Source organism: Cyclopterus lumpus, chromosome 7, assembly GCF_009769545.1.
Source record: "Cyclopterus lumpus isolate fCycLum1 chromosome 7, fCycLum1.pri, whole genome shotgun sequence".
Taxonomy (NCBI): domain Eukaryota; kingdom Metazoa; phylum Chordata; class Actinopteri; order Perciformes; family Cyclopteridae; genus Cyclopterus; species Cyclopterus lumpus.
In genome coordinates this window covers 21,140,271-21,154,944 of record NC_046972.1, presented here as the reverse complement: position 1 = coordinate 21,154,944, position 14,674 = coordinate 21,140,271, and the positions used below count along the sequence as shown (strand labels likewise).

At 44.2% G+C, this 14,674-nt stretch overlaps 1 protein-coding gene across 1 annotated transcript; it reads left to right on the top strand.

Moving 5' to 3' along the window:
• The first annotated feature begins 838 nt into the window (after window positions 1-838).
• col9a3 (collagen, type IX, alpha 3) lies at window positions 839-14,362 on the top strand. Its single transcript, XM_034537907.1, has 32 exons — window positions 839-1,052; window positions 1,892-1,960; window positions 3,088-3,123; window positions 3,339-3,410; window positions 3,501-3,554; window positions 5,640-5,675; window positions 6,002-6,025; window positions 6,226-6,279; window positions 7,229-7,282; window positions 7,382-7,423; window positions 7,510-7,566; window positions 7,696-7,749; window positions 7,856-7,909; window positions 8,053-8,106; window positions 8,213-8,266; window positions 8,400-8,453; window positions 8,566-8,619; window positions 8,713-8,766; window positions 8,861-8,914; window positions 9,000-9,044; window positions 9,140-9,193; window positions 9,303-9,356; window positions 9,915-9,968; window positions 10,065-10,136; window positions 10,758-10,793; window positions 10,996-11,040; window positions 11,394-11,426; window positions 11,975-12,121; window positions 12,220-12,274; window positions 12,360-12,542; window positions 12,886-12,963; window positions 13,264-14,362. The coding sequence occupies exons 1-32, from the start codon at window positions 987-989 to the stop codon at window positions 13,446-13,448; spliced, it is 2,037 nt and encodes a 678-aa protein (XP_034393798.1). The 5' UTR covers window positions 839-986; the 3' UTR covers window positions 13,449-14,362.
• The last annotated feature ends 312 nt before the right edge of the window (window positions 14,363-14,674 follow it).

Genomic DNA, 14,674 nt, shown 5'->3' with positions numbered 1-14,674 from the left:
GTATGTGGTTAACACAAGCTTTCGAGATTTTAAAGTGTAGTTCTACGATATAAGATACGTCAGTGAATACAAATGCACAATAAAAAAAAAAAAAGACAAAGGAAAAAATGATGCAAAGGTCATTCACAATGCTGTGACCTCTGGTGTGTTTATGTGGGCAAACTCAACATAAACACCGGATTTACATTTCCCACTTGATGGACTTAGTGGTTTGGTTTGTCTCCAACCCAAAGTTAGCTTTTTACTTGTGGCGATTGTATATGTAAAAAAAAAAATCATAAATGTGTCTTTGTTAATGATCTGCACTGATTAAAAAATCCAATTGGAAAAGTCTTGTTGGTTGTTGTTTGTTTTGTCAAGGGAACGATGCTATAACTTCCTGGTTGGCCTACAAAACTTGCCACCGAGTTGCATTGTGGGAAACGTAGAGTGCCGTATTTTTGGAGCTTCACAGATTCGGGTCAGGACGTCTTCAGTTCTGACCCTCCTATTTCTGTATGTGCCAAACCTCATACGAGTGTGAGTGCCCCTTTAAGTAATTGTATTTCTCCACAATGACGAATCCATTAAATAACTTTTCAGAACTCTGCAGACTTTTGGGTCCTTTTCTAATTGGCCCAAAGCAGGAACCCCCGGATCCTTCTGCACGTGTTTAGCTCAACCCACTTTTCTCGGTATCCGAAATGGTTTCGCCTCTGCTTGCTCGCTGCTGCCTCCCTCACTGACCCTCACCCCCCCCCCCCCCTCACCCCCCTCGCCCCTGAGTCCAGTGCGCCACAGTGAGTTCAGCCCCTTCGGCTGGAGACTCGGGTTTATCTGGATCCGACAGAGGAGCGCCACTCAGGAGCTGCGCGCCGTCAGGTTATCAGGAAGGCTCACGCTGCGGACGCCGGGGGGGGAAGTGAGAGAGCACCGGGAACCGGGGATTTGACCTTTTTCTTTTTCCGCATATACACTCGGGGTTTGTGAGGGCGAGCGGAGGAGCCATGGCGGTGTTCTCTGCGCTTTGGGTGCTCTTACTGTGCCAGCTTTTGACGTCATCCTCTGCCCAGGTAAGGGTCACCAACCCGCCGCGTGCGTCTCATCCGAATGCTGCTGCGCATCTTTCTTTATTGTTGTTCACGATGGCGTTAAAGTTGTCCACCTATTGATAGTAAAGGCTATCCGCTGTGCACGTGACAGTCTCTCTCGTGTACATCGGCATCAGATCTGACCTGCGTGCTCTCCACATTTAAAGCCCGAGGCTCTTGACTCTTTCTCCCACGGACTGACCGTGGACCAGTGTTCTGCCTCTCCGCCGCTCCATAGGCCTGTTGTTGCGCCCCCACAGCAGCCTGATTGTGTGCAGGTGGCTGTGCCTTTCGCACTATTTGGTGAAGTCGGGGTCATGTGTGTGTTTCTCTCTCTCTTGAACCTGTGGAATGCGCGCGGCTCGGAGCGCGCACAATGCCGCCTCTGTTCGCTCGGGCTCCAATGCGCACGAGCTCATTTGGACATTCTTAAGGGAAATGCGTTTATTTTGTTTAGATGAACTATGAGTTAACCACTTATTCGTGCTTTTTATTATATTATTATTTAGGCTTCCTCGTGTGCCTTAGGGGAGGAGGGGGGGGGGGATTTAAAGCGTCTTTACGCACGACTGTTTGCATCATGAGATCGTATTTGATTTATAACTAGTTATATTTAGAATTATTACATTTTGTCCTGATTTAAAATGGCACACATGTTATCATTATCGTATGGTCGATGCCAAAATATACCAGAATATCACCAGAATAATAATTTACTTCAGTTTATGTCAAACCACAACCCTCATATAGGATATGGAGCGGTGGTTGGCGAAGGAACAGAGGATGCGTAATGCCTGATTGTGTTAAATGTTGTGTTGCAGAGGCCGGGCCCCAGAGGAGCTCTTGGGCCCCAAGGACCCGCGGGGCCACTGGGAAGGGATGGCACTGATGTGAGTTGACCAGACTACAAACAGCTTCTTTCTACTTTTAAAATGAATGCGCCTCAGAAATGTGTTTTTTTTTTTTCTCAGAAAGATGGGCTGTTACATTACAGATCAAAATCATCATAAATTAGGGTATTATCAAATTCATGCCACAGTCTGTAGTGATAGTTTTGGTCAGTGGACTTCTCTACTTTCTTTCTTTTCTTTTTTTGTAATCTAATTCACACCCATAAGCTGTCTTAAGTAGAAAGGGTTTTCTTTGTGCATACATGTGGCTGAAATGCTTCTAGAAGTTTGTTTTTATCTCCCTGACTCCTCCCAAAGCCCCTCCCCCAAGTAGGAAATCATAATGGTGGATGTCAGGTAGGCAGGGTTTAAGTATGTCTAATAAATGGAGTTATGTAGGTGAAAAACTGTCCTTTTCCTTTCCTATTAAAGCTCCAATTAAGCATATATTATCATACTGGGACCAGCTTGCCTTCTTCATCTGGTCATTAACTATCTGATGTGTGATGTCCATCGTTGTATCCAGTCAGTAAATATTGACGATACAAGAACAGAGTGAAGCCGCCAGACTTACTGACTGGACTTAACTGTTTAAGGGGTTTTGCTGGATGTGATGTTATGGTTAAAAAAAACCTTTATTTACACAAGTTATAAGAGGAAATTGGATTACAAGGTGAAAAGAAAAACTTTGGTAACAACGTTATTCCCTTTTATATTCATGTCTGATTTTTGTCAAATGTTCCTGTTATTTAAAAAAAAAAAAAAAAAAAGACAGTAAATGTTGTATATCCATGGCAGGAATTCTTAAATAGTGGTTATTTGAGTGACTCCAGTAAAGTGCAGGCTCACAGAGGGCCCATTGATACATTCCCCAACCCGGTGAGACCATCTAGAGTTTCAGCTCGCACCTCCGGCCCCCTCAAACCAAACTGGAGCTTTTATCATGTGACCAGCATCGCCGATTCCTCCCAGTGCTCTTCCCCCAGTTCACTGCAAAGGCTGAACAGTTTCATATTGTTTGTGTTGGTATTGAAGTTGAATAAAGCCTGTGAGGCGGTGGACATGACATTAATAAAATGCACATTTTCATTAGGCTCTTATTTAATGTTCTTCATTCTCATTAACAGGGCAAACCTGGACCTGCTGGACTGCCAGGGAAAACAGTACGTTTTCCAACAAGTTTTACTCGATAAGAAACAACAAGCTTTTCTTTTGCACAAAATGTTTATGATGTTAAGAATATATATATATATATTTTTAAAGAACGCCTGAAATAAAATGTAGATTTAGGACTAGAATAAAATAAAAGACCCTCCCATCCTCTCTAGACTGGCTCCCTCTTCTCTGCACTACTTCATGAATGTTTATCCGTGTATAGGGTCCCAAAGGGAAAGACGGAACACCAGGAGCGGCAGGAAAACCAGGCCTGCCCGGACTTCCCGGGGTGGACGTGAGTGACAGCGACAGTTTTTACACACTTGTCTTTGTCCAGGAATGTCAGCGATCAATGAGCCGATGATGTCACGTGCTTTCTCTTCAGGGTTTGACGGGTCCCGATGGTTCTGCTGGGAAGGACGGACCCTCCGGGGAAGCAGTAAGTGTGTCTTACTCTTTTGATCTTTTTTTTTTTACTTAGGATACGCTTATAAGACGCACCCAATTTTTAAATGTGATGACTGAAGATCTTCAGAGGGGGGGGGGGGGTCTAACCGGGGACGAGGCCAATGTTTCCTCTGTCGGCGTGGATTTGTCTCGCCGGCTCACCCTCCTTTGCTGGGAGTATTTTTAATGAGGGATCAGAATCGGATTTAATTTCTTGCCGCTTCCCCTAATCCGGCCTGGAATGCAAAGTGTTTTTCCACCAACCTGAGAGACCGGGAGGGGGACGGTGACCTGTGGCCCGTAACGCGTACACGTCCTCCTCCGAGAAGACAGAACCACCACGAGTCCATCCGCACCGCTGCATGAACACACATTTAAAAGCAAGATTGAAGGACCTTTGCTGTAAGGCTGCTAATTCACTGTCAAGACAGATAACACCCCCCAAGCAATTCAACTAATTAGCCAACCCTAATGAGGTCGCCTGCGTCAACCAGTGTCTCTAATTACTGAAAGCACTACACCGTCATGGCTGCTTCGTAGTGCTGAAGAGGACAAACGGGATCAAACGGGTGGAGTTGGGAGACGGAGCACAAGCTGGCGTGCAGCAGTAATCAGCAGACGAGAGGTCGTCTTTGTAACACAATACAGATTTCTATCTAATTACAGGCGCATCCGCCGAGTTGTGTTATTCCGAGGACTTTTTCTTTCTTTTTCGGCGACCCCTCACCGGTCTTGTTTGCACGCCGGGGGAATGCAGTGAACGAGTCGCATCACGGTGTCACGCTTGTTTTTCCTGCCCTTTTTTCCCCTTTCGGGCAACACAAATACAGCTGTGAGGGGGAGAATGAGGGGGGAGGGGGGAGGAGAGAGGGGGGTGGAGGAGAGAGGGGGGGGGGGTCCACAGGGAAAGATAATTATCATTTATTTGTGGAACTAGTTTGTGGGAGTCAGAAATAACGGATGCATCATGTTAACAAACCGAAGCTAGTAAAGGAAAGACACACATGCACATGCACCATCATCTTAGTTGATCGCAATAACTTTAATGACGAGTTGCAAAGTATTTGTGATTTTTCCACTTTCAAATGACCAACAAATAACTACATATTATATATTCCTTTTTTTTATTTCATTATTGTTTTTATTAACTGATTTGCCAAAGAACATATTTGATAGAAGAGTCTCCAACACTGATCGCGTTACAATAAGACCACTGTTATGCTATTTTAAAGGCTTTATAGAATATAAGATAAACATTGCTTCTTATTATTGTGTGTAGCTGGACTGGGACGAGCAATTGTGTCAAACACCACATACATACACACACACACACACACATTCATACAAAGCCTTATAGGTACCACCATTACAATAACTGAAAAAGAGCTGAAAATATAATAAGAAAATATTAATCCAGACGTCATCATTCTGAACTAATCAGTCCAGTAAAGGAATCCTAAACAACTGAAGCTGCTATAAATGCATTTAAGCCAAAGCGAACTTACATATCATATACACAGATAATCTATTGCTGCAGGTGAGCTGGCAGCCTTTTATGGACTCTGAGGCTCCGCCCATCCAGGAAGCAGAGAGGCAGGTAGAGGAGCGTTCAAAGGGTTCAGACGGGTTTCAGGGCCCCACCGTCAAACCGACAAGTGTGTGTGAGTGTGTGAGGGCTCTCAGACACGTTCAGGACTTCATGCACACTTTGCATGAGACAGCATTTCTGGAGACTAAGCCTGAGGGAAAAGGTCCACAATTCATCGCGCTGTGACAGTGTACACAGGGGGGGGAAGCCCAGATGTGTGTAAAAAATAAATAAACAAAGCGAACAGCACATTTACATAGATAAATTAACTTCACATGGAATCAGAGGATCAATTACCTTTTACATTCATGGTTTCATCATGAACCAAAACAACAAAAACGAGGACATAGATGACCTTTTAGAAGACCCTTCAAATCGGCAGTAAACTCCGGATTGTACACAACATGTTTGGGTTTGTCGTTTCAAGACCCTTTTTGGTTTCATTATGTGTGTGAGGTTGATTGTGGCATTCTGACTTGCTCTCCACAGGGTGACCCTGGACCTGCTGGGCCACCTGGATCTCCTGTAAGTACCCCCACATACCATGCAACACCACAGAGGCACACAGCAGTCTGACTATGACGTTATTACGAATATTACCCTGAAAGACTTCTCCTCCGCCGACGCGTCACCACACACTGTCACGGAGAATACTCGAGATGGTAGTTTGCACTGATTTAACTGGACTGTAGATGTGCACATCCGACCTCGCGGCGAGCCACCCGGGACGAACCTTCAAAGTGGATTTAACGCAGCGATGCATCGCATGCTGGTTATTGATGTTGTGAGCAAATTGAATCGTTCCCGTTTTGGTGTTGGTGACTTAATGTGCCTTCCTGTGTCTTCCGTAGGGCAGAGGGAGAACAGGAGCTGCAGTGAGTACGCAGCGCTCTCCTCTTTCGTCACTCTAATGTGCAGAAAGACGGAGACTGTGATGTATTTGTCATCATTTACCACATATCACTGAAGCGCTGCTTATCACCCTAAGAGGGGATATGCGCGTAACGTGTGACACAATGTCAATAACGCCTCCGATTGTGCGCACACGCGTAATCCGCTGTCTTTTCATTTCCAGGGACTTCCTGGAACCAACGGGTTCCCGGGCGGAGTCGGACCGCAAGGCTCAGCGGTGAGTATCCTGTCCGATCGCTCCGGTTAAGACTTCCTGTCCTCCGATTCGACGATAGTCAAATCATTCTCGTTATCTATTTTCTGACTTTTTTTTTTTTTTATTCAATAACCAGTTGGCCACACACACACACACACAACTTTAATGTATGACCTGGAACAAAAAGGGAAATGGCAGCGGAATTCATACAACAAGCTTCTGCAGTAGAAACGGTCAATCTAAGAAGAAATAAATTGCCCTAAATGTCTAAATAACATAGCAGGAGGATGAGAATAAGGACACATCAGCATGTGGACTGGCCTTCTGGGTCACAATCTATTTGGATGATCCTACGCTTATACCCCGGCTTGTGGTTAATTAAAAGATCACTCGGTTTCAAAATGATGTTTCAATATTTTTTTTTAGCACCGTCTGGGTCAGAAGGTTGGGCTTAGCATTAAAAATACAGTTTAGGTCAGTATTAGACTTGTTATCGGAGTATAAAGAGAGGCAGCATGGGGTCAAATGAAGTATTATTGATCTACTTTCTACTAAGTTCATGCGTGTTGTAATTTGAGTAGTTAAAAGTCCAGTTGCCTCCTTATAAAATATGCGAACATATATTTTTGTCTGAAGTGTTTCATCAGTCTCAACAAGTCTCCTAATTCATTGATTAATTTAAGGGTGAGCACAGAGAAACGTTCCCCCCCCCTTTCTGACCTCAAAACAGTCGCCGCGTGTCAAACCATCTTCATCATCCTGAAGTGACGATAAGCAAAACACATTATTTCTGAGTAGGAAGGATCCTTCTAGTGTTCCTCTACAATCACAGCTGATTGTAATAACTGTGACTTCACTTAAAACAAGTTGTTACAATCTGAAGAAAAAACAAAAAACAACTCTCATCACTTTTGTTTACGAAAGTGCCGAAGATGCGACTAACCTCGATTCTTTTTATCCCGTTTCTCAGGGTGCTGAAGGTCCTCCAGGACTTCCCGGACCTTCTGGCTCTGACGGACCCCCGGTGAGTGCTTATTAACTGACCCAGTGTGCCTCTCGTTGGATGTCTGTGGATTCACAAATGCATGGCTGTATTAATGCGTGTTCTCATTTCCTCCGTCAGGGCCTTCCGGGTACCCTTCAGGATCTTAGCGGTGACCTTCTGGTAAGTTCTCCCTCCCCTGTGAGACCATCGCAGTGACCAGTAAACTGAAGATGCGTCCTCAAGTGTGTCGTCTCTGTCCTCTGCAGTGTCCCGCTATCTGCCCCTCTGGTCCCTCGGGTCCTTCTGGGATGCCGGGATTCAAGGTAAATATCGTGTCCGTCACGGCCCTCGATCCATTTCGAATTGTCTGCTTCTCGTGGGGAACGTGCAGAACGGATGTGGCCCACCATACAAGTCCTCATGCACACGTGTCTGTATTGCTGCTCACGTAGGGTCACACGGGGCATAAAGGAGACAAGGGAGAGCTCGGGAAAAATGGAGAGAAGGTGAGTTTATTCTTTTCAGGGTTTGATTAGCATAGAATAAACCTAGTACGTGCACAGTGTTGCTTTTATTCCTTTTTGTAATCTGTTGTCCCCGTTCTGTCTCTAGGGTGACGCTGGTCCATCCGGCCCACCAGGTATTCCTGGGACTGTGGGTCTGCAGGTGAGTCGCGCAAAGACGACGCACAACTTGTGTTACTTTTCACCTGTCACCCATCCCATAAGTTGTATCTCCTTTTATTACAGCTTATCCGGGTACTTTTTTAAAAATGTTTTTTTTTTAAATTCATGATGCTGTGTTTTCAGGGCCCACGTGGTCTCAGAGGTCTACAAGGCACAATGGGATCTGTAGGAAGCAGAGTAAGCAGCTTTCAGAACCGGGACCACCGCTTGTTACCTCTCACGGTGCAGACATTTTAATGTGTGTACTCACAGTTGGTTTCCTTTGACCTCCCTCTGTCCGTAGGGCCTGCCTGGTTACAGAGGCAAACCTGGCATCGCCGGCATCATTGGAAAGACAGTGAGTCTCTCCTTTTTTTGGAACGCACTTGAACAAAAACAAAAAAGAAGAGATTTTGGTAGTCGTTTACATCCTGAATAGACGGCTGGTCCCATCAATGAATAGCTGTGTGTGTTTCATCTGATGTCTCCAGGGCGACGTGGGAGTAAGGGGACCGCAGGGATTCAGAGGACCCAAGGGAGAAATTGTGAGTAAAATACTTTTCATTTGTGATTTTAGTTTCACACGTGTAAATATGAGATATATAAATGACACCGGTCCTTCCGCGTGTGTGTGTGTGTGTGTGTGTCTTTCAACAGGGTAACATTGGCCCCAAAGGAGGTCCTGGAGGATCTGGACCCAAAGGGGAGCCCGTAAGTGCATATCTTTATTATAAATGATACATTTTTAAATATACATCGCCTCCGGTAAACCACGGGAGTCACGCATGGTCATGTCTTCTACAGGGTATTCCTGGCAGAGATGGCAAAGATGGGACACCAGGATTAGATGGCGAGAAGGTAGATTCCACCTTTTTTCTTTGGGTGTTAAATGTGCGACGTGATTGTGTGAGTAAAGCGGACGTCAAGGTGACCGCGTTGTCTCTGTCGACAGGGTGATGCCGGACGCCACGGGGGAGTTGGAGAGAAAGGACCAAACGGACTTCCTGTGAGGGTTTTGAAATAAAGACTCTGGTCTCTAATTGACAATAAAGGAAGTTCGATTGTAACATCCGTTACATTTTGTATTCCAGGGTCTACAAGGAAAGGGTGGTTCCAAGGGGTCTAAGGGAGAAATTGTGAGTATTACAACATGTAAAAATAGAGTTTAACCTTGAAGATGATGTTAGGACCCTGGAGGACAACTTGTATCTTCTCCCTTCTTTCAAATCAGGGTGATGCAGGAAAGGATGGGGAGACGGGACCCTCGGGAGAGCCAGGTATTCCTGTATGTATCTGATGGTCACAGCCTCGCTGTCATGTCACTTAACCCTCACAACGTTTTGAGTCTGGACTCTAAACTTTCCTGACTTGCCGTCTTCCGTCTCCTCCCTCAGGGTGATATCGGCGTCCCAGGAGACAGGGGGATAGCCGGACCCAGAGGAGTGGCTGTGAGTTAACGCTTCCACGATAAACTGTGGCGCCGTGTGTCTGTTGTGGAGCGAGGAAAGCTTCAAAAAGCGTCAATTACAGGCTATTTAAAAATAATATTTGCCCCATTTAGGCGCCAACTTATTAGACTTTCCTCTTCGCGGATGGTCTGGAATGTAAAGCACACACACGGCATGAAACTAGAATAGCTGAATAATAAAGATACTGCACCTCAAAGTTAATGCTATGCCACTGCAGTTGATTCAGTGGCGTGCTGAGGTGGAAGGTAGCGATGAAGAGCCAGTGATGAGAGCAGGTATTCATAAAAGAGGAATTCATAAACAGAGAGGTCTTTGTTTTTTCACATCAGACCCTGGAGAGGGGGAGAGAGGGGGGGAACAGATAAAACAGCATAGAAATGGCCACACGTCTCTCGCACACTGCATAACGACATGATAATTAACACAAACCATCGTACCCATTTTCTTTTAGTTCTGAATCTCTCTTCATTTCCAGTTTGATTGACGACTGTAAGTTGTTCCTAGAAGGATTACATGACGATGTCTGTTGCCCAACAGGGAGGCATCGGGCCGACGGGCAACCCAGGACCACAGGGAGGGAGAGGCTTCCAGGTCAGTTGCATGACATCACAAACCATCACTTTTCTTTAATTTTCAGTTTACTCACTGGCTGTGTGTGTGTGTGTGTGTCTTGTGTGCCGCACGCAGGGGGTAAACGGAGCCTTGGGGGATCCAGGTCTTCCAGGCCCAACGGGTATCCGTGGGGAGTTTGGCGAAAGGGTGAGTTTGACGTGTGTGTGACGACATTAAATGTGTCCCCGGGGTTCACCGTCATCCCATATAATCCATCATACTGGATAGGTGTTTCTTCTAATAATAACAACACATATTCTCTTGGTTATTGATTTAATCTGCTAGTTATTTTCTCAATGAATCAATTAGTCGTGTAGCCGATATTATGCAAAGCATTCACAGAACAATATTCAGATTTGAGAAGATGGAAAAAGAGAATTTTTCCTTAAAGAATTACTCAAAACTAAATTTGTCGATTGACAAATCAATTAATTGACTAATCGTTCCAGCTCTAATACAGTATGGAAATAAAAAAATCGGGTAAAAGCTAAAATGCCGTGCACCTATCCAGCACCGTGTGTCCACGCGCAGGTCGTCCCACCTCCGTCTTGGTGGTACAAACTGCAGCCGGCAGGGAGCTCAAACACAAACGGGCCTCCTGTTCGGAATCTGTGGTCAGAACAAAGCCGGTCTTTATCCCGCTCCGGGTTCCCCTCAACCAGCCCACCTCACTTCCCTTCATCCCCCTTCGTTCCACCGCAGCCGGCCTTCCACAAATATCTCTACATGGATCTCATTTATTCCCTCTCCCTTTTTTCAACCCTACAGGGTCCAGTCGGAGCCTTTGGAGCTAAAGGAGACATGGTAAATATTTAAGTTATAGCTCAAGCTGGTCATGTTTAAATACAGTGTGACCTCCACTGAATGAAGTCTGATGCTTGAAAGTCTTTTTCATCAGCCAACGAGATGATGTACTTTTCTTAGAAATTCTTCAAAACAAAAAAAAACAAAAAAAAGTTACGAGATTGAAATCAAAAATAATTCTGATCGTCTGTTGCCTCCCTAGGGTGTGGCAGGAAGTGATGGCCTACCAGGAGAGAACGGAGAACCTGTGAGTCATTTCTTAAGTTTCACATGAATCAGAACCCCCAAACACGCAGCATCGGTGACTAGAACCTGAAGGAGAACATTAAACATCTTCACGTTGGTCTCCCGTCAGTTTTTGTGTAGAAAATAATCGTTTTGTGTTTAGATAGTCTTGATGTCTTTGAATGTAAAGAGTCAAATCTATCCGTTTATCTCTGGCTTTTGAATAGACTGCGTTGTGGGCATTATTTACATTTTCTAAATGAATCCACGTTCTAAATGTTTCATTTCGATTGATTGCAGTAACTTGTAGGAAAGCTGCCACACGTATAACGTTGAAGTTTAAGCTGTGTAACAATCTGTTCTTTATTTTCCCAGGGTCCTTTTGGCCCGGTTGGACAAAAAGGAGGGGTGAGCGACATCATCTTTATTGTTTTTTTTCATTTGTTACTTGTGTTTCGTAACTCTTAATAGAACCGCTCCGCTTCAAACCGGTTTTCTAGACGCCGGTTGATGTTCTCCCATTAACACAGAACCCAGTTCCATCAGATGTCGTGCTTTAAAAAAAAAAATAATAATGGAGCCCAGCTCCAAGCTGTTGCCCACCAGTCATTTGCACATGCTCCTGCTTCACATTCCAGGTTTAATAGGATTAATTAGTTAGGTATTGCTGGCTTTGGCTTTATTAGCCCGTCGGCCGCTGCCGACCACAAGGGAGAGACGAGTCGCATTAAGCTGCAGCACAATTTACGTAATTAGAGACACGGTACTCACAATGCTCACTCTCATTCACCGTTTGCTCGTTGGGAGTAATTATCAAGCATCGCGGCGCCAATACGAAAGCCGCCCCCTGCATTTCGTCTCAACGGACCCAGTTGGCTCCTCGGCTGGTGGTTTTATTAAACGACTTTTGGAGAAATGTAATGAGTTATTTAACGGGTGGTTCTTGTTGATTGTAGTCAGGAAAGCGGGGTGAACTTGGACCGAAGGGCGTGACGGGTCCACAAGGAGAGTTTGGGGCAAGAGGGCGTCCGGGAAAAACAGGAATAATGGGCTTCCAAGGGGAGCAGGGTCTGCCTGGAATTGCAGGAAAGACCGGTGTACCTGTGAGTGCTCTTATTTATTTTTGACACCTATTAATGTTTTCTAATGAACTGCCTGAATGAGCCTACACTTTAAAATGTCGGATTCACTTGCGTTTCAGGGTAAACTGACGAGTGAGCAGCACATCAGAGAGATGTGTGGCGCGATGATCGACGGTGAGACATCTTAATCTTGTCCTGGTAACGTCGAATAAAAAGGTGAGCTGGATAATTGACCTTCTGGTGTTTTCCAACTGCGCAGACCAGATTGCGCAGCTGGCGGCTAACCTTCGAAGACCCCTGGCCCCTGGAATGGTTGGTCGCCCCGGCCCTGCGGGGACTCCAGGAAAGACTGGAGTTGTTGGCTCCATCGGGCATCCAGGTATCCGTGGACCACCGGGGTACACAGGCCTGCCGGGAGAACTCGGAGACCCAGGACCCAGAGGTATGAAAAGTCAAACCAGTGCTGACTTTTGATCTATTGAAAGGACGACAACAATAACTCGATCATCAGTTGTACAATGATGTGATCTAATTTGCGAAAATCAATGATGGAAGAAAACATTCTCATCTTTTGTCCAAATAAATGCCCTGAAAAATATATATATATATATATATATATATATATATATATATATATATATATATATATATATATATATATATATATCTCCCTTCTACAATGAAGCACAGCAAAAGCATTAAAGTAGCATAACATGGGAGCAGTCAAGTGAAGTGAAAGTACACACATGCACCAATGATGAAAACGATGTCTGTCTTCACAACAGGTAATGTTGGCGAGCAAGGTGATAAGGGATCCTTTGGCAAAGCTGTTGATGGGCCCACTGGAGACCAAGGATACCAAGGTACGTGGCCTTACATATAAAGTTACTATACTCTACATATGCTACATACTCATCCAATAAGAATAATGATGGCTGCACTCCTCGAGTGGTTTACAAGTGGAACAGAGCAACAGTATAATTAATTTTAATAGTAACACCTGCGCTGTGATATAACTCGTATTATTGGCACTGACATCAAACACTGTCCTAAAACAAGGTGCATGATGCAAAACTGCCTGAGATATTTTCTCCTGTATTAGAATAAATATTAGACCGTTACGAACCGCTGCCTTCCGCTCATTCCCTGTACGCCGTCCTCAGGTCTTCCAGGTGTACCCGGAATTGTCAAAGAGGGGCGTGATGGATCTCCAGGAGATCCGGGTGAGCCTGGAGAGTCAGGCAGGGTAGGTAGGACTGGGCACCAGGGACCTCCTGGAATCTGTGACACAACAGCCTGCCAGGGAGCATCGGCCGCTGGAAAATCCTCCAACCCCAAAAACCATTAAACGTGACTTCCTGCAACCTGATGCCATCCACCCAAAAAAAAAAAAGGGAGCGAGGGGTGATAAGTGAGGGAAGGAAGGAAGGAAGAGCGATCACAAAAAAAAAAGTCCTCTTTTATTTAAATACATGTATCACAAGAGGTGAAGAGTAACATCAAACGGGTGATATTTTGAGAGGGATCGAGGGAACATCCCAGGAGTGACGTGAATACCAGAGCAACTGAGAGACAAAAAAAACATCAAGATGACATCCAGAAATGAATTGGACAGGAGGCACAGAAGAGTCCAAGAGATCAACTACATTGCTCCATATACTACAGTATCACATAACAAGACTTGACCTACAAACAACTGGAACATTAATGAGTCCTTTTGGTGTATAAAAACTTTGTACATGTTGTTTCCATGCCCCCAATTACCTTGGTTACCATCCTTCTGGCAGATGACGCTCTAAAAACAACGTCTCTGAAGTGAATGCGCATGTATCGTGGCCCATTAATGTAAATCACAGGTGTTACCTCAACATACAAGCTAACAGTGTAAGATATGGAAATAGGCGACAGAGCTAAAAAAAAAGCTTCCGTCGAGGAGCTGTGTATGTATTGTAAAAGGAATAAAAAACGAATAACAAGGTGCCCAGAAATTGTGTAGATTAATGAAAAAAACTTTTCATAGTCTTTTTTTTTTACCCCCTTTTTTCTTTTCTTTTTTTTTTTTACAGCTTCTTTGTTTTTCAATGTGAAGTTGATTCTCTAGGTTTGAGAATGAAAAACAAAATAAAACATGTGGATGCATAAATCAGACATTGTAAAATAAATTAAATAATCTTGTTTATAAATACAATGACCACATCCACTATGTACTACCGGGGCTGTAACTATTAAATATACATGACCTTAAATACTATTTATTATTTGTGGGGGACTGTTGTATGTACAGTAAGATGCTACAGCGACATGTTGTAAAAAAAAATAACAAATAAAGCCACTTTTCAGTAAAACATTACTCTTCTCTACATATCAAATGAACAGTCTGTATATCTGAGTAATATGCTAACGCCATGAAAATCAATTAATACCATTCATTCACAAAGTAGCAACACTCATTTCCATGTAAAATGTAAGTATTGGAGTGCATTTCCAAACATTAAATAACTTTTTTTTTTTTTTTTTTTAAATCAAGCATATAAAAAGGTGTACTTACAATAAAAAGGTATGATAGCTGAAGAG

What these genes read in the sequence shown, in the direction of transcription:
- col9a3 (XM_034537907.1), top strand. Translation starts at nt 987, where the DNA reads ATGGCGGTGTTCTCTGCGCTTTGGGTGCTCTTACTGTGCCAGCTTTTG. An exon ending in TCGGGAAAAATGGAGAGAAG is followed by an intron (nt 7,750 to 7,855) that starts GTGAGTTTATTC and finishes TTCTGTCTCTAG; the next exon opens with GGTGACGCTGGTCCATCCGG. An exon ending in GTGGGGAGTTTGGCGAAAGG is followed by an intron (nt 10,137 to 10,757) that starts GTGAGTTTGACG and finishes TCAACCCTACAG; the next exon opens with GGTCCAGTCGGAGCCTTTGG.